The sequence below is a fragment of the Macaca thibetana genome, chromosome 4 (genome assembly GCF_024542745.1).
Source record: "Macaca thibetana thibetana isolate TM-01 chromosome 4, ASM2454274v1, whole genome shotgun sequence".
NCBI lineage: Eukaryota > Metazoa > Chordata > Mammalia > Primates > Cercopithecidae > Macaca > Macaca thibetana.
In genome coordinates this window covers 66,796,625-66,823,115 of record NC_065581.1, presented here as the reverse complement: position 1 = coordinate 66,823,115, position 26,491 = coordinate 66,796,625, and the positions used below count along the sequence as shown (strand labels likewise).

Genomic DNA, 26,491 nt, shown 5'->3' with positions numbered 1-26,491 from the left:
ACTTCAAACACTGATGCAGTTGTCTTTCTTAATCTAAAAATATGCTGCCTCTAGGCTCTGAAACAAGATTGAAAGCCCAATATTACTAAAAAATAATTTTAAGTACATGGTGTATTTTAGTCCTGAAAACTGTGATTTAATACAATCATAGGCCTGTCAGAAAATAAATTTTAAGCCATTATTTAAAATGCTTATTTGTCTTTATTTGAGATTTATTTGAGGCTAACTACAAGATCTATGCCTACTTCCCTTAGTCAGGGCTAACTGTTCAAACTACGCTTGATGTTAACTGCTGGGACACCTTTGGCATTCCATTACTGGATGTGCATGAAGTAGAATAAAGATAAGTTACCTAGAGACATGCAATGTTTTTTCCTAGTTTCTGTGACCACTATGGAAATTAATATAATATGAAAAACACACAGTCTAGATGCTAAATTGGTTGCTGCATTGAAAAATAAGATCTTGTTTCTTTATTATAGAAGAAATTATGCATTTATAAAATTAAAAGTTCAAACAGTAGGAAAAAAAAACCCAAAACTTGAGTTGTCCATACATTTAAAATTAACCAATATATCCACCAGGGCACCAGGGTAGGATCACATTATAGAAGCAAAGTCACATTAAATAGAAAAACTTTACACACCTTTCTCTTCAGGTTGTTCTGTCTATTCCAGTTATTACTGCGGATCTTAAAATCTACAGGTTCTAGTTCCCTTCTCCATGTTATTTTTCTCTTTTGTTTAAAGAAAAAAAGTCTGACTGATTTATTGTCAATAACATAAAATATTCCCTGGAAAGGAAATGTGCCAGCCTCTCTTTAAAAAAAATCACAAGAAATTTGTAAAGAGTACTAGTAACTCAGTTTCCTTAGTTTCAGGTAGGTAAGTCAAAGAAGTTTAAGACAGTAGACAAGAAAGTTCCACTGCAGAAAAATAGAGAAACTTAAATTGTCTGCTGAAGATGTTCTAAAAATATACATGCCATTTTTATCCTGATTTCATTCATTCTCATTATCATTTTATTTAAGATGTGTTGTATTTACATAAATTTCTTCTTGGTAAACTAATGGGTACTAGGCTTAATACCTCAGTATGAAATAATCTGTACAACAAATCCCTGTGACACAAGTTTATCTAGGTAACAAGCCTGTACTTGTACTCCTGAACTTAAAATTTAAAAAGAAAAAAGAATTTCAGTAGAAAAAATATTAATATAGTTTGGGTATTATAAAACTTGTTAAACTATTGTATTATTTATTAAACATTCACTTATTAATTCCTTATAAATATTTATTGAGCACAAACTGTATGGTTGGCTGTTTCTAATAACTGATTATAAAAAAGAAGAAAGGGAACAAAGAAACAGAAAAAATGGGAGAAGGAACATCTTGGTACAATATTTGGTTTTAAATAACAACCTAGTTGTAAAAGAAATGCTTGATATATTTGTATATTCAAATAAGCTGAAATGATTTTTACAATTAGGAGGACTGGTTGTCAAGTCAACCAATTAGCTTCCTGCTTAATGTTTCTTTAGTTAATTTTGATGATTTCTTCTTCACTGGGGACTGTTCTTCACTGTCCTCACTACTTTTCTGTGAACTAAAATTATTCAAACCTCTATAGCTTCCAAAAATTTCCTTCAATCACACTTTGGAATGGAGTACAAATTTCAATCTATATTTGCTTAAGCTAAAATAGTACTTTATGTTAGAAATACAGTTTGAAAATCTAAAGTAATTAATTTGTTAATAGTTCTTTTCTGCTTTGGACAATAGCCAACATCCTGCTTTTATAACATAAGTTAACATTTCTGTTTCTCTAGCAGTGGCCTTTGAACCAGAAAAACACGGACTCAGTTTTGCCAGTGAAACATATGTAACTTCTAAGAATATGTTTAGAATAACTTATTTGTTAATATGTAGATTGAAATGGATAATTTCTAAATTCATAATATGATACTCTTGTCATTTCTTCTAAACCTATATGATCTCTTATAAAGAGCTATATGAATTAAACTGGGCTTTACACATAAAATAATTAAATAAGAAAAAATACTATGAATTTAATAAATCTTCAACGTCATATTCATTTCGATGATGTTATCTCTTTTTTTGACCTTCATGTCATGGATGGTGGAATCATGGATTCTTGATTGAGACCTTCTTTTGGAAAGACTTTTGGAAAGTTAGAGACCTTCCAAAACAACCTCATCTGTTCAGGTTGGCTTCTCAGAAGAGCAGCCACTGTTGAGTGAATGCTTGCTATATGCTAGATTCTCTAATGTGTGCTTTATACACATTATATTTTCATATACTATATGAGGCATGAGTTATTTTCCCCATTTAACAGATGAGGAGACTGAGTTGCAGAAAGTAACATGCCCAAAGGCACATGGACACAGCTAGTAAATTGCGGAGGTTTATCTTAACCACTAAAGTTCCCATTTTATTGTTGAGGTTGTTTAAATTATGTAAGTTTATACTACTAGCAGCAGAACTGAGTTTCTATCCCAGTACTCAGTCTGATCAGTATATTCTTACATAATTAATCTGGACAGAAATAACTGAAGAAGCTTACTCCAATTCCCACCACATGTGGCATAATAACAAGAGTAATTGTGTGAAAATTTTGTGTTCAAATGATCTAGAGAGTTGTGTTTGTACTACGTTCAAGTCTACATATTTAAGGATGTTATGGAAACTCATCTGCTGTGAAAAAAATCTCTAAATGAGAGAAGTGATCCCCCCTCAGGAAGAAACTTTCAGTGATGTTTTTATTACACTATGGTATTTCTAGTGTTTGATATAAATGATATCAAATTTTTATATTGAAAGCCATTAAATTTAGTCTTTTGCTAGGGAAAAGAAATATCCAGATTATCTTATTATATAAATCATTACATAGGTTATAAGAACACAAAGGACTTAAAATTTTACAAATAACTGATCAATTAGTGTGACTATTAAATAATACCATAAATCATGGAAGAAAATAATATTACATGGGTAAGTTTTGAATGAGGGTACAGTTCAATGGAAAGGAGAAAGCTGGAAACTTTTTATAGGGAAGGTCACAAAGAAAAAATCAAAGGCATTAATATTTCATTCACGTGTCAACAAATTTATATGATAAAAGATGACATAACCTTAAAAAGCTACTAACAATCTAGATATGAGACATTACTGTCATTATATATATAATATATATAAAATATAGATATATATAAAATATATAATACTATACACACACACACACACACACTTTTTTTTTTGAGACCTAGTCTTGCTCTGTCACCCAGGCTGCAGTGCAGTGGCGCGATCTCGGCTCTTTGCAAGCTCCACCTCCCTGGTTCCCGCCATTCTCCTGCCTCAGCCTCCCGAGTAGCTGGGACTACAGGCACCCGTCACCACGTCCCACAAATTTTTTTGTATTTTTAGTAGAGACTGGGTTTCACCATGGTCTAGATCTCCTGACGTCGTGATCCGCCCACCTCGGCCTCCCAAAGTGCTGGGATTACAGGCGTGAGCCACCATGCCCAGCCACATATATATGATAACATATAATAAGTCATCAGATATTTATATATTATAATAACAGTAAAATTAAGTGAGATGCTTTTCTAAGTTTTATAAGAAGTTAAAGTGTGAAAATTTTGAATAACTCTTTTTAGCCAGTTAGATTAAAAATATCATAAAGAATGAAAACATAAGACACACACAAATAGTGCTTGATAAGTGATTATTTCAAGTAAAGATTTTTTTTCCTGATATATACAATTAGTCAAAGAAAATATAGTATTTTGCCCTGTTTAGGTTTGCTTGTTTTGATTCTGCTCTGTCACATACCAACACTGTGTTCAATCTACCTCCTGACCTTTGTGACCAAAATGAGGAAGGCTTTGAAAACCCTTACCTAACGACAACCATTGTAAGTCTAGCCTCAATGTTTAATGTTCTTATCTGACAAGCAGGCAATATGCACAAATACACTCCAAATTTCCTAATGGCCTGTTATAGTATTTTTAGATTTTTGGTCATATTACTTAAAAATAGCACATTGGAAACTTTTACATGGCAGAATCTACCGGACACACTAGTACATCAATGACAAAATTCAAGGCATAGTCAACGCAGTCAGTGATGGTCTGAAATTGGAGTACGGGATTCACTGGTAAATAACCTTCAAAATCCACCAATTGCAGCTTACCCGGCTCTGTGTTTGAGCTTTTTATCTAGGATTCCATCTCTGGAAACAAGTTTATTAAATACCAAAATGCCAATCACCATGTTGACCTGTCAAACAGAAACAAAGTTGACCTTTCAATGATATTGAAGGGAATCAGGTCCCTGTTTCTCCTGAAAATCCTATTTTTATCAATTCATAACCACCGTATCAGTAGTAATGGTATGAAGCACTCTCAAACATTTTATAAGTGCACAGAGGCATATGGAACAATTTAACAGTGGTGTGCTACTTTAAAGTTGTAAAGTACATTACGTTCATTTAATTTCCATGCTTTGCCGTTAACACTGGGGAAATTAACCTTCAATTGCCTGACTTTTAAATGGTACCATACTATGCCAATCTGGCATTCTTCTGTCTGAGTCAACCCTGAGTAAAATCATTTGGCTAAATGAGTTTTACCCTATGCCCGTGAGCCAGGAGATTCTGAATCGTAGAGCATGAGGCTAGGGTGAGCCCTGGCAGCAAAAGGTGCTGATGATTTGTCATTATTCCCAACACACAGGACAGAATGCCTAAATTCCTCATGCTGTGTGGTTATTCTCTTCTGTGGAAGGGGAGCATTTTGATGTACCATGCTTTTCTAGGCAGAAAGGAAAGCCTATTCAATTCACCAGAATCTTTTTCACAATGGACACTAGTGCTAATTTTAAAAATATGCTCTAGTGTACAGTTCTATCATTTTCTTTCTAAGACTTTCTTATTCTCACTTAAAAAGTCTTTTGCATGACATAAAATGAAATCACACTTATTTTTCCTTTTTCAAGTAGAACTGTAAAAACTGCATAGATGTCTATTCGTACCAGCTTACCATGAGCCCCCACAGTTCTCTAATCTACCAACACTTTCTGATCAGGGAATCCAGTCCAATGAGTAAATGAAAAATATGTTCTTCTTTTTGCCTTTCTTGCCTCTTTCCAATCTTGGTGTAACCCTGCCCTGCTGCCAATGAAGATGGTGAATATAAAGCGAAAATGCGTCCAGTTGCTAATATAAGGAAGATGTAAAACATACCTATTAAGTATGGACCTAGGAAGAGTCACTCTTCATAGTTTCCTGACAAGACACCATTTAATCAAGAGAATACTTATTCATCTATGTAACTCTCATTATTTAAATTAAGAGAAAAAGTGTATTCTATGGATTCTAGTAATCTACAACTTAATCATAAGGGAATTTGTCACCCCTCCAAAGACCATACTTTGGTGTTTCAATTATATACATACTTTGTTTCTCCATTTTAGTGTTATATGGGCATTAACCTAGAAGCTTAGGGAAATAATTCAGTTGATTAAATAAAAATTCAATGCAGCAGACAAAAAGGTGTCTAATAGTTTTGATTTCCCTATGCTCTAAGATTCTTGCCTTGATTTTATTTTTCTTGCAAATTATAGACAGTTTCTGCTCCCTGTTACAGCTTAGTGGAGGGAGAACAAGCTTAAAGGAAGAAAAAACTGACATCAGAATTAGTAGCATGTCACTACGCTTCAATTTTTTGAATAAATCACTCAAGAAACCAAAGAGTAACTTTCCAATTAGAAATATAATTGTACAGCAATATGAATATTTGTGTTTAATTTAGACTGTTTCTTTCCTCCCTTATTTTCTTTAAAGATGCACTGGGCAAGAAAAATTTGTAATCAATAAATCCAAACAGAGAAAGAGAAAGGCAAATTGGAAGGAAATATTTCACATTACCATAGTTTAAAATTTTAAACAATTATTTTGTGGCTTCAAAAGAGAAATTTAAAATCCTTATCTATAACATATGGCAGTGATTCTTAAACAGGGATGATTTTGACCCCTAGGGACCATCGGAAAATGTCTGAAGATGTTTTTGAGTGTTATGACTAGGGGGTACTACTGGTATGTAGTATGTAGAAAAGAAGGATGTTGCTGAACCTGCTAAAACACACAAGACAGCCTCTGCAACAAACAAACATATGATCCAAAATGTCAGTATCACTGAGGTTGAGAATATATTTCCTTTAGATATTTGACAGGGACAGCCTTAAAGAGATTTCCCTATTAATAACCATATGTATTATACAGAATACTGTAAAGGTGAGATTATGGTAAATGATGAGATTCTATATATTAAAGAGGAAGAATTCATTAAAACTTACTCAAACTTCTTCACAAATCTGAAATTACTGTAAGAGAAATACCACACTCCCAGTTTAATATTCTTCAGTATTCAAAATATGAATATTTTAGAATAATAAAAGACTGAATAACAATTGATATCCAATCAGAATAATAGTCCATCGAACTTTAAAATTTCTACACAAGAACTACATTATCAAAATTGCCACTCTGATTGAAAGAAATTAGTCTTTTTTTTTTTCCTAAGAAAACAAAATAAGTTGATTTCAATGTTTACCAGGACAACAGCAGCTGCAGGTCCCACAAAAGCATAAAGTAGTCCTCCTTCAAGAGAGAGCCAGCAGCTGAAAATAACATTAGATAAGAACTAACAAAAATTAGTGACAAGTATTAGACCACTAAAGTGTGATACAAACAACTTAGACTATACATTTAGCCTTGGAATTTTGGCACATGTTAAAGATTTGTAATAAAAAAGATACATAGAAGATATAGAAGAAACTAGAATTACATCATTTCATGAGTAAGAAATACTATATACGTCTAATTGAAACAGTTTTATTATAAGGATTTACTTTCAGGCAATTGAAACATTTTAGACAAATTACTGTTGCAGTGAGGTTTCTATATTTACTCTCAATACAAAGATAAGTATTATTTACATTTCATAAAATGCTGCTTTATATCCATTATGGATTTTTTCAAATGTACTTTAAAGCAAGAACAGTGTATTTCTTTTTAGAGTTTTAGATGTGCCATTTACCTGCTCTTCCTTGAGGCCATTGAAATATTGGGAGAAATTGGTTTAAAAGCCATCATTGCAGGGAATGGATAAGCTACATTTGCATGCTATTTTTCTTCTAATTTTACTTTTTCACCAAACTACTAAGAAAATTCCCTAAAGATAAGCTTTTGAATAAAAATAAATGCAGCTGTGTTTGTTTCAATGACTAAATTCACCAAGAGATACAGGTTTGCATTGATAGAGACAAGATAATCGATTTGGGAAGAAACAGTCTCTCACAGCAGAGGGAAATGCAGAGGGAATGGGGCTGACACTGGAGGCTTTGCAGGGTGGCACATCTGCCCATGCAGAATCCAGGAAAGTGAAAATGAGGGAAGCGTGAGGGGCTGCTGATGCAAAGAGTCACGGCCACCATTTCATGCACCTGTTTTTTGACGTTTGACCCTTGCACTATTTCTTCTCAGTTTACAGAATCAGCCTGCTGCCTTTAAAAGTAATAACAATGAACAGTAACTGCTCTGTATCTGTTCTAACAATAAACTGCTCTATATTAATTGTGATGGTGGTTACATGACTTATGTATTTCTCAAAACTCACAGAACTATACACTTAATAGGGTAAATGTTACTCTATGTAAATTATACCTTAAACATATTTACCTGGTAATTAATTATATATGTACAGAAAGAAATACTATATTAGCATATATATACACAAATATGTGTATGTATATTCAAAGTCTGCATTTAGTTATTGTTCCTCAACATAACAGCAGAAAGATAAAAATGTACTTTTCCATTTTAATATCTATTTTTAAATAATATACCTGGAGAAAAAACCTTAGTCTCACAGAATACTTTAGATTGTGTCTCTAAGACTGCCACTAAATTCCCACTGTATGTTTGTGTAAATTAATCTCTGCCACTAAATCCCCACTGTAATTTTGTGTACACTAATCTTCAAACTGAGGTTTAATATATCTTTCAAGATATACTAATAGAGATTCAGTATATCTTTTTTTTTCCTAGGAGTTTACACTGTTATAAAAATTTATAGTTATACAATAAATGCATTACTTATTGTATTGTATTGCACTTTAATTATAAACTCTTTGAAAGTAGGAACCATCATATATATAATCTTGCTTATTCCCATATTCCCAATACAGTGACTTTCCAAAAATAGATGTATACCAATAATGATGCTATTGTAAAAAGTAATAAATTAAGGTGATAGTGCTGTAGTAACCAGTACTCTGCCATCTATGCTATCAGAATTTTTAAACATAATATAGATTGCATAAAAATGCTCTGATGACACGAGCTTCTTAAACTTTTCAGAAGTTTCTTTACGATAAACAGGTGAAATAATATCTCTCAGTATGTTTACAATTTGTACGAACCTACCAGAGGGCCTAATTAGCAGTGATTCCTACCTCAAACCCAAAATAATTAAACAGAACATCATGCTTTAAAACATATGCTTTTAATAAGATGCGCATCTCTTTCCCCACTTCTTAGTTGCCTCCTCAACTTGGAAGCAGATAAAATAAAACATGAAAGTGCATTGTTTAGATTTAAAATGTTAAATTCAAACTTTACCACAAATTCTCTCATAGAATTTATCAGCACTACCACTATAAAATAAGCTGATATCATATAACTTTTCTCCCTTTTAATTTCTTGCATAGTCCAAGTATTTTCTAATGTAAAATCCATTGGTTCCCTTGATCTATAATTGTTAGTATGCATTGCCCTAACATAGTAACAAAACTTGAACTAACATGACAGAATTTGGTTAATAACAATATACATTATCATTAATGGAATTAGAAGCTCATAGCAGTATCACGTTCTAAAAAGTAAGTATGTCAAGACTTATCCAGTTCTCAATTTATTTGAGGTTGGGCATGCACAATAAATATTGAAATATTTTAAAAGCCAAATATGCTGGTCTTATTAAGAAATGGGAAACTGAAACAAAGATTCTGAACAGTGCCACACCATTTACTTCTTAACCTTTGTAGATTTAAGCTACCTTGTTTTGTTCCTTACTAATGCAATTTCTACCATTGTTAATGATTCCATGATAAAATGCAAGCCATCAGCAGTGCCAACCAAGACTCTTTGATGATTTGTTAAATTATAAACATGATTTATCACTGTAGATGGACTTACTAGTGATCAGTGCCATATCCTTTTGTTCTGGTGAAGCCTACAGATGTGGCCACTACTAAGGCTGGTAAACCTGTAAGAAAAGCAATGTCACGCATTCATATTTAGCTATAACCACTATGCATACTGGCCTAAGAAAAGCCAGAACAAACTCCAGATGCTTAAATCAGAGAAACTATCTTTGGATGAGTCACTTCACAAGGTACGTTTCTATTACAAAATTTCTTTCAAGTTTAAAAATATGAGAGAGGTAGCTGAGCTTTTAACTTACTGCACTTCTCTGTTGTTGCTAGGTTACCACCACATTTGACATGGGTTTAAATGGAAGTAATAACAGAGATTTAGTACGTTTTTTAAGTCATTTTTTTCCCTAGGGGTTTACACTGTTATAAAGGAAATTTATAGTTATAAAATCAGAAAGGCAAAAACTGGGTGTTCTGATGTGATGTAATATCAGAGAAGTGGAACATTCCATTGGCCACATATTGATCCACATCAAGTTGTACTTATAATAAGATAGAAAAAAACATAAATCTTTTCAGTTAACGCTTTCTTTATAATTTGCTTATAATAACGAGAATGTAGAAACAGAGAGTTCAATTACCTACATACCTGTACCAATTCTGAGCTAGCATCTTCTTTTAGTTTACATTTATGGGAATTACACTTACCTCATTCAAGTTCAATGGAACCTCCCTGTGTTTTGGTAGAGTCTCTAATCTACGCTGTTTAAGGATTTTTTTTTTTTTAAGTTTTGGTTATGCCTTCTTTTCAGGAAGATCATGTTTGCCTTTTCTGGTTGAAAAATCCGTCTTCTAATCATCTTCCTGTATCTCCTCTGCCCATCTTCTTTCTTACTGTCATTTCACATACTTGATGCTATTCTCCTTCTTCTGTGAGCCTTCTCTAGTGACATCACATTCCTTCATGATATTTAATGACAAGAACTATGGAAAACATCTCAGAGGGACACACCATAGTGTTAAATGAACACTGGTGACTATATATAATTTCATATACATATATGTATATAAAATTGTAAATATATAGTCCCCTCCTCATCCTTATCCTCCCTTTCCTCCTCCTCCTTTTCCTCCTTCTGTTTCTCCTCTTCTTGTTCCTCCTCCTCCTCCTCTTCCTTCACACATGTCATTTGTTGATTTTTTTGATTGGACCAAGTTCATTAGGGAAAAAAATCCCTCATGGGTTATAACTGAAGAATTAATAGTATGTATTTCATACAATTTAGATTAAATTTTGTCTAGACTCATTATGTTGTACTTGTTCATGATGAAACACATACACCACTATTCTGCCAACCCATAAACTCTCTGATACTTTAGCACCATCAGTTTAGGTTTTTGCTACCTAGAGTAGTTTAAATATTAGCTGTAAATCTGGAGATTGTTGGTGAACCCTCTCCTCAAAATCTTTAGTAATAATTTTAAACAAGGTAGTCACCAATCCTGAAAATCACCATGTTTTATTCTTCATCAAAAAATGTGTTCTTTTACCTGTATTCTGTATTTCTTAGAATAGTACTAATTCATGGCAAAAGTGTCCCTTGATTTAAACACTACTTCAACTTTAGAAGGCCTTTGTCATGAAATTTAGACAAAAATTTGATGAAATTCTAAGTGGAACAAAGTCTTCAACTTTCGTGTTTGTGTGAGATAGGGTCTTACTCTGCCACACAGGTTGGAGTGTCGTGGTGTGATCTTGGCTCACTGCAACCTCCACTTCCCAGGCTCATGCAGTCCTCCCACCTTAGCCTCCTGATAGCTGGGAATACAGGTATGTGCCATCACTCCTGGCTAATTTTTTGCAATTTTGGTAGAGATGGGGTTTTGCAATGTTGCTCAGGCTAATCTCGAACTCCTGCACTCAGGCAGTCCACCCGCCTCGGCTTCCCAAAGTGCTAAGATTACAGGCGTGAGCCACCATGTCTGGCCTACTCTTCAACTTCTTAACTGCTTTTCCATTTGTCTCAGATAAAGTCCTAATACGTTAATTCGACATAACAGACCTTGCTGAAACCTAATGAATAATATTTAAGTGTTCTTGATCATATTTTTCCAGCCTAAATTTTTCTGGAATTGTTATAAGTACACTTATTTGTAATTTCCCAGGTTCCTCTCAGCTTCCCATATGCCAGTCTTCTAATACAGTAGATATTATTGTATATTTGGGCTTTTTCTAAAAGTAGCTTCTTAAATTAACTAGACTATCAGTAGAATTGGCTCTATAATATAGATCTTTGAGATGTCTAGGTCATGAGGCAATTTGAGAGAAATTTCTTAATAAGCACAAGTGAAAAATTAATTCTCAGTCTGTCAGCAATTCTGTTTCTACTTTTGAGGATCACGTTGACTAGCTGTGAAGTTTCATTACTTCTCTAAATGGTGTTCTTCCTGTGAAATGAATTACTTTATTCTTTAATTGCATTGAGATTTCTTGAAATGAAGTCCTCTAAGTTTTCTTGGTGGGAGTACATGCCTAGTGAACCATCACACATTAGGCTTTGAAAATTTTAAGGTATTTTGCACTTTCAGAAAATGTTAACAGAGAGCACTGTTTTTCTGTGTGTAGGTATCTCGGGTCTCATCTCATACTATCTAGGCACTGTTGAATGTTAACTGACTAGCTAAATGAGCATTCAATACTTACTTCCTTTTAAAGTTCCAAATGACCAACGAATGTTCAAAATTGACCAGCTCATGTATTTTCACTTCCACAGATTAAATTAGACACAAAGTAGCCTGTGTCTAGTCACTCTTGACTACTTTATCATATGTGTTCAGAGTCATTTTGAGAAGAGCACGAAAGGGTATATCAATATGCTTACCCCATCCAAGGCACAAAAAGCGTTTTCTTATAAGCCGTGTTCTAATTTTTCCAGTTACAGCCATATATGATTGCCACGCCTCAGTCAAAACCCAACAGAATGAAGCCAGGAAGAAAAAGTGCAAAAATGCAGTGGTGGTTGTGCAGATACTCTGTGGAAACAAACAAACAAAAAAACTCACACTGAACCAGGGAGAGGGAAAATGATATGTTCTTCAGAGGACTGTTAATCCCTGATTCATTGCTTTTATTTCAAATACCTACTTCTCCTCAGTGACAAGAGTAATTATTTACAGAAATTATAAACCCTGTGGTCTTTATGCTCTATACAGTATTTACAATTGAAAAAAAATATCTAATTCCATTTTCACACTTAATTTTGTATGAGAAGAACCCTGAATGTAAATTTGAACTCAAGGGAGATTAAAATTACTGTTTTACTTGAATTTTGACAAATATAATTAAGAAAATGCTCTTTTCTTTGGTTTAAGTTACAGACATCTTGCATAATTATTTTGGCTACATTCTTTATTCTTCCCTTTTAACAGATAATCATTCTTTGTTGTTATATCTGTGTTGATGTTAAAATTATATCTGTAAGAGTAACAGCCTTTCAAAAGAAAAAATTACTTTGCTCTTCTACATGCATGATATTCAAGGTGTAACAGCAAAGTACAAAATGAGGTTTAGCTAATAACACAGTACAAAAATAACATATGTATTTTAAAGTACTTAATACAATGCTTCTATACTCTTACTTAGCAAAGTGTGTCCTAATCAAATAATTTTGAAAAGCTAATCATGTCACCAGCAGTACGGAGCTAAGATTTTATAGATAGTTTTCTTCATGTAACTTAATCACCTTGAATATGCTGATCATTAGTTGTGACTCATCAGCAAAAGATCAGCAACTTCATTTTGGTAAAGGTTGCTACTTATTTCACTGTTGGTATAATTTCTTTATAAATCTTGTTGACATGCAAGTCTTTATAAACCAGAACCAGCAACAGGACTAATTTGTTCCTTTGTCAGTCATTCTCATTCTTACTGTTTTTAAAAATGGAAAATGGCAAAACGAACACAGTAGAACTTAAAAAATTGTAAAAAAAAATTACAAAGAAATAAAACTATAACCCATATCTTCTCATGTCTACCACCATCCACTGCTAATGCAGAATATCTTACAAGAATTTTTTGGCCAAAATTATTCATATGATTTGTTAATTTTGTTAAATTTCACCAGATGTTGACTTAGTTTGCCAGTTCTTCTAATCCTATAAAAAGAATCTCAGCATGTTTATCCACCAGGTTGTGTAAATGATCAGAGATAATGTTAAGAAGCTGAGTAGCACTGTGCTAGGTATACAGCAAGTGCCCGACCAAATATGACTATTACCAGCATTATTATAAGTGGCAATAAAACAAAACAATTTTTTCAGCATGTGAAGCCTTGTTTCATGCAGTACTTAAATCTATTTAGCACTTGTTTCTGCTTATAAAGATGATAAAATCATGGATTTCTTGAACACTTCCTCATACCTATACTCTAGTCTCAGGTATAATGCAGTAGCTTTAACCAATTGTAATTCCTCCTATTCTTGACACGTTAAGACTTTTATTTTTTCCAATTTACAGTTTAAATATCTTCAGGCTGACCAGTTCGCTTATTTTTTATCTATAGTTGCCAATCCATTTGAATTCCAAAGATAACTCTTCCACTTGCTATTCAAGGACTAGTTAACCTTTCTAAGTCACTAGTTACTCTTTCATTTTCCTCCACCTGTTTGTTTCAACTCAATTGTATGTGCTAGCAAAGCTAGTCCATCTCTATTTTTAAACTGTCAATAAAGAGTTATATCAAACTGCAAATACGTTGCAATGTTAGACCCTAAGTGTTGGTGTACTGAAATTTTATAAGAAATAATGAAGTGTTCAATGTCTGAGGACAGAGATTTTAACATTTTCTTTCTGTATATTGTGTTCATTACTTTGCAACCCCCTGATATTCACTTTAATTCCAATACAAATTGAAGCACATGTAATTTTGAGCCACTGACATTTATTTCAATAATCACGTCTCTTTGAACAACAATATGGCCACAGACTACAGGGAAATGTATTGTAACTAAAGAAATAAGGCCTATTTCTTCAGACAATAGTATTCTACAATAGCTGGAAAAATATTTAACCTTAAGTTGCTCCGAGTACGGAGGTAAGCTATCTCAACTTAAGGAATGTGTACATGTGAACCAAAGAGGTTTAAGTCGCAAAGCTAACCATATATGAAGAGCATCGCAAAATCTATGATCTTGAAAAATAGAAAAAAAAGGAGCTACACTTTGCTTCATCATGTGAAGATTTAGTATAAAGTCAAACACTCCGATAACAAGCATATGAAAAATGCTCAACATCACTGACCACTAAGAGAAATGCAAATCAAAACCATAGTGAGTGAGATACCATCTCGTATCAGTCAGAATGGCTATTAATAAAAAGCCAAAAAGTAACAAATACTGCTGAGGTTGTGGATAAAAAGGAAGGTTTATATACTGTTGATGGCATTGTAAATCAGTTCAGCCATTGTGGAAGACAGTGTGGTGATTCCTCAGAGACCTAAAGACAGAAATATCATTTGACCCAGCAATTCCATTACTGGGTATATACCCAACAGAATATAAATTTTTCTGTTATAAAGACACATTCCGGTATATGTTCATTGCAGCAATATTCATAATAGCAAAGACACTGAATAAACCCAAATGCCCATCAATGATAGACTGAATAAAGAAAATATGGTACATATACAACATGGAATACTATGCAGCCATAAATAAGAATGAGATCATGTCCTTTGCAGGAACATGGATGGAGCTGGAGGCCATTATTCTTAGCAAACTTAGGAACAGAAAACCAAATACTGCATGTTTTTACTAATAGTGGGAGCTAAATGATGAGAACACATGGACACACAGAGGAGAACAACAAACACTGGGGCCTATCGAAGGGTGGAGGGAGGCAGAAAGGAGATCAGGAAAAATAAGTAATGAGTATTGGCTTAATACCTAAGTGTAAATAATCTGTCCATCCAGACCCCATGACACTCATTTACCTGTGTAACAAACATCCACATGTACCCCTGAACTTAAAAGAAAATCAAACACTCCATACAAGGAAACACACACTGATTTTTCTACTGGTATGTTATATTGGCTAAATTGCAAATAGTCTTTACAATACAACTTTTATGAATAGCAATTTTCAAGTGAACTTTATTATTTTCCACAAATGACACATCAGCTTCTATAAAAGAGGCCTTTTTACTGTTCAGGGCTCAGGATTGTTTGATCTCTTCTCCTACGTAACCCAAAGCCACATCAGTAAGCCCCCAGTGATCAACCATCCCTTAGATCCCCTCAGTACTAGGGTTTTTTCCACTTACAAGCCTCAATCCCTGAATCTCCTTTTCCATAAAGAGGTTCGTATCTTGGCAACTGTTCAATTATCACTATCACTGGACTCACTATTGTGACCTTTGGTCCTACAGTTTTTCTTTATTCAAAAGTCTCCATGTGTTGACTTCCACTATGGCTAAGCCTCGCAGTTCACCTTTCGAAATGTGAGACTCATTAGCATCTCAAGTTCATCATTCAATTCTTCTGATTTGCCTGCCTTGTCAAACCCCAAACTGGTCTCATCAGTGTCACAGCTGATGAATGTTATTGGCAAATATTTCAAAACTTGAGAACGGATTTAAATTGTCAAACTGAGCACTGTTTTCACCTAACACTCTCAAGTACATCCTTTGCACCAAATTCCTAGACACAATAGAAGAGATTGCTTAAAATAACTGGAAAAAATAAGAAGAGTAAACTGCGATGGACAAGAGACTGTGAGAAATTCCTTGAAAGCAAAAGTATATAAAGAACAGATTGACGATGGATACCACAGCCCAAAGCTAGGTACTGGGAACAGGAATGAAGATATGGGAAGTAGAAAAGTCATGATGCACGGATGATACAGAAGTTCTGAAGTCTGTTTAGAAGTACTTCCAGAAGGCAGAAATCAGGAAAATCGGGGGAAAGGTAGCATTTAAAAAAATATTGCAGAAAATTTTCTCAAAACTTTAAAAATTCTCCTGACTGTAGGAGAGACTAAAGATCACACACACACACACACACACACACACACACACACACACACACGTGCACGTGCACATATACTTTGATGAAATCTGTGAAAATAGAGAATAAAGAGATAAATCTTAACAGCTATCAGAGTAAAAAGAAACATACTGATGAAGAAATCAGAATCAGATTGACGTCAGATTCTTTGCAAGCAACCCAGGGTACAAGAAGGCAGTAGAATGAGATTCTCAACATTCTAAGAGAAAATAACTTTGAAGACAGAATTCTACACCCAGCCAAGCCACTGTTCAAGAGAGAAGCATAAAGAAAGATATTTTTTAAATTGGAGGAAACTTTGAAGTTAATTACCTCAAGATCCTCTTTGAAAGAATTGCTAGACAATATAAACCACTAACAATAAGAAGTCCAGGAGGAGGGAATGAAATAAAAGAAGCGATGGACAGCAAAGAAAGTAGTAAGTCTCCATGTGTAACAAACCTGCACGTGTACCCCCAGAACTTAAAATAATAGTTAAAAATAAATAAATAAATAAATACTTTAAAAAAGAAGAGAATAAGTCTAAAATGTTTATTTTACATAAATTTATATAATTTAAAAAATATAGCCATGTGGATATAAAATTGAAAATAATATCAGAAAGGGTTCCAAGATGAGAGTTGCAAGGGAACAGAGGAAAATAAAAGTATTCTAAACCTCTTTTTTGTTGTTCTCAGGGATGAGATACTGATTAATTCTAGATTATAGAAAAATTCACTTGAACATTTATGTTAACAATGTTTCAGTTACCACAAAAAATAATAACAATATATTTGTAAAATAGAAAAAATTGAACTATGAAAAATCTATCTGTTCAATTAAAGGTGAGCAAGAGCACAACAAACTAGAAAACATGAGAAATAGAAAAAAAAAAGTAAGAAAATGAACATAATTCCAAACATCAAAAATCACAACAAATGGTAATACTTTGTATTTACTGGTTAAAAGTTAGAAACTTTCATATTGGATGAAAAAATCTAATTCCAGTAATGTAATTATGTGACATACTTCAAACCCAAAGACTGACACAGGAAGATAGAGAACAAAGAGATGAAAAGAGCTAGCTTATGCAAATACTAACATGTTAAAACGAGCTGTCACAATATTAATATTGGGAGAAAAATGAAAGAGATGAAGAGGGACTTTTCATACTAATAAAATGAGCAAGCCACAAAGAAGACACAGAAGGAACACATCGTTATGAGAACAATAATAATTTCTCAAAGTGTATGAAGCAAAAACTGAGAAAACTGCAAGGATGAACTGTCAAACTAAAATTATAATGATAGACTTAACATACAGCTCTCAGAAAGTAACCAAAAGTGGAGGAAAAAAAATTGATGATTATAATGCAATAAACACAAGTGGTTAATATTCTTTCTTTGTAATATTATACATAAAAAACAGAGCATATCTAGATTTCTAATATACAAATGGAACCTCTTAGGATAGAAAGTGAAACAAAATAAATTCAAGAAAGTTTATAATATACAGGACATTTTCACAGACCACAATTTAATAAAATCAGAAATCATAATTAAAATTCTGTACCTTTTGGAGGAAAAAGCTTTTGAATAATTAAAGAGAAACCAATACTCTAAATTATAAACTATTTATAACTGAATCACAATTACAGCTGCATATATATGAAAACTTGTGAAATTTTGTTATGATAATAGAATATTTATAGCCTTAAATAGAAGACAAGAGAAAGATGAAAATTAATGGGCTACTTAAAGAAATCAGAGGAATAGATTTTAAAAAGATAAAATCGGAAATTAACAAAACAGAAAATTTAAAAAACAGTAAAATTCATCTATAAAGACAAAGCTGACTCTAAAAGACCAATAAAGCAGCAAAACCTTGGCCATTGTGATGATATTTAATGGTGAGAGAAAAAGCAAGATAAATAAGATTAGGAATTAAAACGGTTATATATATATTTGGTTATATATATATGATTATATATATATATCCTTGACAAGCTACATAAAATGGACATTTTTCTAGTAAAAAATAAATTATGAGAGATAAAACTAATAACAGATAAAATGGAGTCATAATGGAAGAAGTAGTCCTTCAAAAAAAGTAGAAATTCAGAAACATTTCAGTATCATTTTCTATACACCAACAGGCAAATTCTAACAAGCGTAAGAAACATCCAAATTCACATTACCATTTCCAGGTCAAAGAGAAAGATTAGAAGTATCCAACTCATTTTATAAGGAGGCTAGCATGACATCGATACTGAAATGAGCAAGAAAGCTGTAAGCCACTTCCACTTACAAGCATAAATATGAAATTACTAAATAAAAGATTATATCTAGAAATACAGTAAAAGGATAATAAATCAGTATCAAATCAGAGTGGTTCCGATAATGCAGGGTGATTCAACATCAAAAATGACCTCCCCATAATTTATTACATTAACATATTAAAGAAGAGAAATCATATGGTCATATTAATAAACGTGAAAGCATTTGATATAATTCAGAACCCAAATAATAATTTTAAAAAATGTTATTTGGAAATTATATATTGAAGTGAACAGTCTTAGTTAATAAAGATCATCTTTTGAAACCTCGTAGTGAAAATCATGTGTAATAGTAAAATACTAGATTAATGTCCATCAGTTATGAATAAAAGTAGGATGTCTACCATCACTTTTATTATTCTAAGTTGCACAAGAGTTTCTCACCAAAACAATACAAGAAAAAACAATAATAAAGATACACATTGTTGTCACTGCAGATAATATATCTCCTTATTAGAATATCCAAAAATAATCAATTTTTAAACTATTTGAAATAGTAAAAAGAATCAATGGGGTGGTTGGATGCAAGATCAACACATAAGAATTTTATTTCCTATACACTGAGATCAATATACAAATCTAATTTTTCTATATTAGCAACAATGTTATTCGGAAAATGTAGTCCAAAATTTTTAATAAAATATTACCGATTTGTCTTTCTTCTACTTCCCAAACCACACTAAAATAACCAAGTTATTAAGTCACAAAGAAAAAATTATAGGCAGTGGACACCATGAACTCAAGGTGTTGACAAATTCAGAAGATTCTGAGGAAACAAGCTTTAACTGACAAAGAGTGGTAGAGAAAGTTATACACTACCTGCTTATAGGGTGGTGGGGCAGTGGGTGGGTAATAGAAATGTTGTTTGTAATAAAGCTTATTCACTCTGTGGACTTTCTGAATGTGGGGACCAGAAACAGAAAGATGACACAGTTTTATATGGGGTTGAAAAAGAATGGTTGGTTGAAACATCTACCTAGAGAATAGTTGAAACTTTGTGTTTCCTTCTCTAGTCAACACAGCTCAGCACTGTCACAAGGAAGATTAGTTTCTGGAGAAATTGAATGGGTTGGTTTCTGAAGTCAGATACCAATCTCACTAGTGGGTAGGTGTATAAGCAGGAACAAATGTATGTATTAAACCATAGGACCCTCCTCCTCTCCTTTCTCCTTCCCCTCTACTTTCAGAATGTCAGAGATTAATATTCTCCCTCAAAGGGAAAAAAACTCTCATACACTGGTTCATCTTTGATGTACATACTGTGAAGCCCACCTTTCAAAAGCCCACTCACCCACACAGAGCTATGCATCGCTTTTTAGGGCCTTGCTTATATATATGAATAAACAGCCAAGAATAATGAGACAATTTGAGAATCCTCCAACATGAAAAAAGAGAAAAGTCCAGCAAACAAAGGACAAAGGGGTGAGCAGAGACAATAGGGTAAGAGCAAAATAAAAATTTCAAAAAAATGTAAGTCCTTCAAAGGCCGAGACAGAAATTGCACATGTAGAACAAAATTGTTAAGAGACAATTATCAGATAAATTCGAAGGTTCTATTAATAATAAAAACAAAAACTATAAAGTACCTTAGAATGAATTTTACTAAAATATGCATGAATTTTGTGTAGAAAATTATAACATTTAAAGACAAAAGAAGACATGAATAAATGAAAACTATATTATATACATGAGTTAAGAGACAATATTATACAAATGTCAATCTCCCTCAAGTCAATAAATTTATTCAATGTAATTACCTTCAAATCCTAATTTTTAAAAAATTTTTGTTTGACAAGGCAATTCTAAATCATGGAAAAAATTAAATGCAAAAAATAGTACACAAAATTTAAAAAGAAGAAAGTGGGATAAAGGGACTTCCTAGTGATATAAAACAAAATAAAATGTGGTCAGATGATCACCAGCCCCATTTTACTTGTGAGGCATTGGAGAGACTAAGCAACTTGGCCAATATCCCTTGGTTAAGAGTGGGAAGCAGGGGTTAAAATGTTGTCTCTGATCCCAGAACTTGAGACTTTCTTGACTACCTTATACTGCCTTTTGAAAATATTTTGTGCTCATTCCAGAGTCTAATCCTCACAGTCTTTTTCATCCTTCTCAAGCCCCAACATTCCTCCTTACTGTCTTACATCAAACTGGCTTGTCTTCTACATCATTGGTGAGGTACAGACCATCTATATTATTGATATCTTCATCTTCACTAGTCCAACTACCTTGAAATTTCTCCCTAATTCCACCAACTGCCTTCTTCTCCAATGCAGGCCCCTCCCCTTTCAGGAGATAGTGTAATAGAATCACGCAGTGTCATACCCTGGGTTCACATAATACTTCATTTACAGGCTGTTATTTAAAATCTGTGACTCCCTTCCTCAATTATAAAGTGAGAATAATAATAGCACCTACCTCATAGGATTGTTGTAAAGATTTGATACATAGTAACTACTATTTGGTGGGCTAAATTTTTAAACTGACATTATCTTCTAATGCATAGAGAGTAATAATTTTTATAAACAAATATGTGTTTTAATCCACAATAAATATTATAATAAAACTTGATTCATTTGTATAAATACATACACCTATGTAACTGTAATCAAGATAAAAATTTAGAGCATCTCCATCCTTCCAGTCCCAAAGCCTCACAAAGATAACCACTATTCTCACATCTAATATCAAAAAATAGTAACTACTCTTGATTCCATATTTAGTCATCTCTACATTATCTTCCTTTAGTTATCTTATGTACTCGATCTCTTAGCCTGCAAATCTGTTGAAGTTTCTTTGCTCAACCAACCAACCAACTGTCCATTATTCTGGTTTTCACTGGTTCTCATTGGTTTGTTCTCTCTCTCTTTCCAATTGTGGTCAAATTTCTTGAAAGATTAAGCTACACTTCAACTGCTTTATTACCTGCTCTCCTCTTTTCTTCTTGCCATCTAGTATATCCCCTAAACTTTCATCCCACAGGGATCACCCACGACCTTCTAATTTCCAAAGCTAATAGGATGTTTTCAGTAGACCACAAAAACTTTGGACCTCAACATTCTCACTTACAAATTATGAGAGTTTTATCATACAGTTGTGAAAGGCTTTCCTAGATCTAAAATTCTACAATACCAAGAATTCTGTAATTAAAGTCCTCATCAGGCTATTCACTTCTTAAATTAATTTTGAAAATTTGTGTTTTCTTAGGAAATTATCCACTTCACTTATATTTTTCAATTTGTCAATATATGATTGTGTGTAATGTTCTCTTGTACCTTTTAAGAAATACATTTTTCCTTTTCTAATATTACTTGTCTATGTTTCCGATTTTTCATCAGATATATCTGAGTAGTCTGTTTACTAAAATTTTCAAATGTTAATTATTCTTTTATTTCCCTTTAAAAATATTATTTTATTATTACAGTGATGAGTTTCTTAGAGTATGAAATATAACTATTTACTGCTTTTTGTTTGGCAGGGTTTCAAGAATTTTTGAAAAATATACATAATAATATATTTACCTTATTTCCAACATTCAAATAAATGAGTTAAAGGTGTTAGCATCTTAAAAATAAGCAATATTAGATACCTATCTTGTAAGTATTTCAAAAAGCAAAAGAGAACATGTTTGCTATGACAGATTATATAAAAAACATGAATGGAATAAAATGTAGAGAATTGTGCTTTTGCTAGAAAAATGACAAACAGAATACTGAAGTGAAGCACTTTAGTATACTATTTAGAAACTCTTAAAGAGTGTCAATATCTGCACACTTCAATTACAGTATTTATGAAGAAATCAAGAATCATTTGCAATTATAGTAACATTTCAACAATCTAAGACAAACTAAACTAATTCCTACATATAAAGCAATTATTATTTGAATTGTTTAATTTCATCAATTCACATCCTGATTTGCCTGTAATAAATAAATTAAGAATACATATATCTTGCTATTCACATGGAATAAAATATGTACAAGGCATTTACAATATAGTTCTGGACACACCAGTAACTCCTTACTCATTAACTATCCTATGGAAAGAAATTTTGGTGATGACCACAGTGATTTCAAAGGCAGTTCTTTAAAGGCTGCACTAATAACTGCATATTTACATTATTCAGAAGACCATAGTTCTTGTAGATTAAAAATAAATTATTATGAAGATGAAATAACGGCTAAAATGGGGATTTGCATAAAGGTAATACATAACTTTACACACAGTAAGTGCTTGATAAACAATAGTTTTTATTTGGCAAAATAAGCACATGTGAAGATGTTTGACTGCATCTTAAAACATGATGAGAAAACTAACTGATAAGCACCTACTCTGCTTAAACGGTAATTTTGCAGCAATGCTGTACGGGAAATATTTTACAAAGGAGGAAGGGAAGCTCAGAGAGTTTAAAGAACTTGTCTGAAGTTACATACTCAGCAAATAAAGAAGCACATGTGCTCTTTCCACTATAACATGTTGCCTTGTGCTTTAAAGGGTTCTTATTTTCTATTTTTTTTTTTTTTTTTTTTTTTTTTTTTTTGAGACGGAGTCTCGCTCTGTCGCCCGGGCTGGAGTGCAGTGGCCGGATCTCAGCTCACTGCAAGCTCCGCCTCCCGGGTTTACGCCATTCTCCTGCCTCAGCCTCCCGAGTAGCTGGGACTACAGGCGCCCGCCACCTCGCCCGGCTAGCTTTTTGTATTTTTTAGTAGAGACGGGGTTTCAACGTGTTAGCCAGGATGGTCTCGATCTCCTGACCTCGTGATCCGCCCGTCTCCGCCTCCCAAAGTGCTGGGATTACAGGCTTGAGCCACCGCGCCCGGCCAAAGGGTTCTTATTTTCTAATATTAATTTTCTAATGATTGTCCATATTCTTTAACAGTACTGTTATTCTTTTTGAAACAAAAGGTATGCGCATGACAAATAAATAGATGTTATAATAAATAAACAAAAATTATATTAACTCATGAGCCTTTGTTGTTCAAATCACCACCAACTAAAACAGAGAAATACACCATTTCCAAATATATTTTTGGTTATATAAACTCCATCAACACATGTACAAATTAAGGTTACTTGGATAAAGCACCTCAATTAATGAAGTGAATCACTAAAACCAATAGATATTGTGAAGACAAGGTTCATTTCATAAAATTAAATGAAAAATTTGATGGCAATAAAAATTGAATCAGAAGCCTTTTGTTATTATCACTTCACCTAACCTTCCTTTTTCCACAGCTGCTATGACATGCTACATCAACAGCAGTGTCATTTGTAGACAGCTGAAAAACCTCTCTCATAGACCCAAGTACTTGGCCCATGCATTCTTTCCCTTGGATGTTATAGAAAATATCAATAGAAGAGATATGATGGACTTTAGTTCTTTCTTGAAAACTCTTGGTTCACCATTAAATACAAGCTACAGTACTTGCTTACAAGGTATGGCACAAGGTTATGATGAGGAAACATCATCTCTTTAACCCTTTACACAACCTTCAATTTGTGAAAATTTTGAAGCAGGTTATTTTCTACATAATTAAAATATCTGTCACAAGACTAACTCTAAACAGAAGAAACTGTCAATATAAAGTTATGTAAGATACAAAATGATGAATGAAGGAGCAATAAAAGCAATTTCTAAATGTGAGTATCTCAAACAATAACTCTTATTTGCTAAATTTTTATAATTTCATATTCATAAAACCATCACTATTAAAAAGAAAATAGGTGCTAGATATATGTCAGCAGAGATAAAAATCTGTTCCACAGATGTCAAAAATATGTATCTAGTGGAAAACATGTTCATAATTTGAAGCTCTTGGAAAGTTTCTCAAACATAACAGGAAAATCTGATTTTTTGAAATGTGTGCTTTGGAAATTCAAACATTTGTACATCGTACACAGCAGATGCTTCATTATATACTGTTATCTCCAGGCTTAAAAAAATAACAATTTTATTCAAAATGAAATATAATTAAGTCACTTGCTAAATAAGGCCAAGAATTCAACGAAAGCTTTACTAATAATTTAGAAACTTCAAAATGCTAAGACAGTGGTTGTTCAAAAAAAGGAAGCATTTTCTCTTAGGTGTCTGGAGAGACCAGAGGAAACTGTTAAATGTTCTCACCATAGAAATGATAACTATGTGAGGTAATGCCTACATTAATTGGCTAGATGTAACCATTCTACAATATATATATATTTCAAAACATCATTTTGTACATGATAAATACATACAATTTTATCTGTCAATTTAAATAAATAAGCAAAGAGTAAAAATCATGTTGTAAACTCTAAGACAGAAAGTGATTTACACTATGTTCTTTATGTGTAGAGGAAATCCTTTTTCAGTAGGTTTGTGCCCTCGGGTGTGTTTAGATATCCCTTCCCAGCTTGCAAGCACCATATATAGTCACTCAAAACCAAGGATCATAATAATGCAAATATAAAATTGCTTTCAACTTGCAACAAGCAAAGCAAACAAAATCTTGCAGCCCTGTTGCTGAGATTTCTAGGCCTTGAAAATATTTCTTGTATAACTTTGAAGGCAGAAGAGGATAGTGCTTTCCAGTGAAGAAGACACTTACTTATTCTGTTTGTCATGTTTGATCAATGGTCTTGTTGGTATCACAGAACTATTTCAATGTGGAATGAAAACAATTTTTGATTTAGCGGTAGCATGGGATAAAAAGATTGTAGGTTTTAAAGTCAAGCTAGTGTTTCCCAACCTTGGCTGCACATTGGTATCACCTGGGGAGCTCTAACAACTATGGATCTCTTAGTGCTATTCCCCAAGATTCTGATGTAATCTGTCTCTGGTGAAGCCCAAGTATTAGAATTGCTAAGGTGCCTCAAGTGATTCTAATGTGTATCCAGGGTTTAGAATAAGCAATTTAGACAGTCATGGACTGACTGTTGGTAATTAAAGCTACCAAATGTGTGACCTTGTGCAAATTATCATATTTTTCACACCCTCAATCTTTCGTTTGTAAGATGGGAATGAAAAATACCTACGATGCAGGATTACTATAAAAATTGCTTATAATAAGTGTAAAGGGTTTAGTTCTTGGCAAATTCTCAAAAGTATTAACAATAATAACAATTCATACATATTCTCAATCCGTTACAGTAATTTATCTAGACTTAGGCAGTTCCTAAAGTTCTCAAAAGTATAACACACATGGAACATTCTGCTATGCATTCATATGTTTAATCTATAATGAAATTAGAGCTAATATACTTCTTTATAGAACCTGCTATGAAAATGATATCAGATAATTAATATTTAGGATGAACTTTTGAACAATAAAGTGTATTTTTTAAGCAAAAACAAAGTAATACTGCCATGGTGGGGTGCAGGAAGAAGGCAGGCTATCATTTAATCCTGTCCTCAGACCTCTCTAGACAAATAAGAGAAAAATGCCTCCTTTTTTTAAACAACCACTACAATTGAATTACACTAAATGCCACCACTGGGACCGTTATGGAATTCTAGGTGTGACAATTCATGGAGATTTCAAAGGACTTCTATGACAAAGTATCAATCAACCCTGAGATTGGTTGATTCCATTTGTGCCTATATTTCAAATCCCTATTTGCCTATCTCTGAGCTATCCATCCTCAGATATTTCAAGTCTACTATCTCCAATAATGAACTCTGCCTTTCTCCTTAAGGCAGTTCTTCCTTCCCTGTTTGCTGTCAGTGAAAGAGCACTATCATTCCCACCAGGAACTTGGATGTCATCCTTGTATTTCCCTCACATCCACTCAATCACCAATTCCTATTTGATTGCATCTAATAATGATATAGAAACTCCACTCACCCTCCATTTTCATGATCCTAGTTGGTGCCATTGCTCACTCTTTCCTGGATTATCAGG

At 33.1% G+C, this 26,491-nt stretch overlaps 1 protein-coding gene across 5 annotated transcripts in view; it reads right to left on the bottom strand.

Moving 5' to 3' along the window:
- Positions 1–26,491, bottom strand: part of ADGRB3 (adhesion G protein-coupled receptor B3) — a 747,311-nt gene that overhangs the window by 51,663 nt on the left and 669,157 nt on the right. For all 5 annotated transcript variants that reach the window (XM_050787501.1, XM_050787503.1, XM_050787500.1 and 2 more), the window contains 4 exons: positions 12,118–12,268; positions 9,276–9,345; positions 6,631–6,697; positions 4,212–4,297 (listed from right to left, as the gene is read on the bottom strand). In XM_050787501.1, the coding sequence (XP_050643458.1) occupies positions 4,212–4,297; positions 6,631–6,697; positions 9,276–9,345; positions 12,118–12,268 (374 nt within the window). The remainder of the gene's footprint in view (positions 1–4,211; positions 4,298–6,630; positions 6,698–9,275; positions 9,346–12,117; positions 12,269–26,491) is intronic.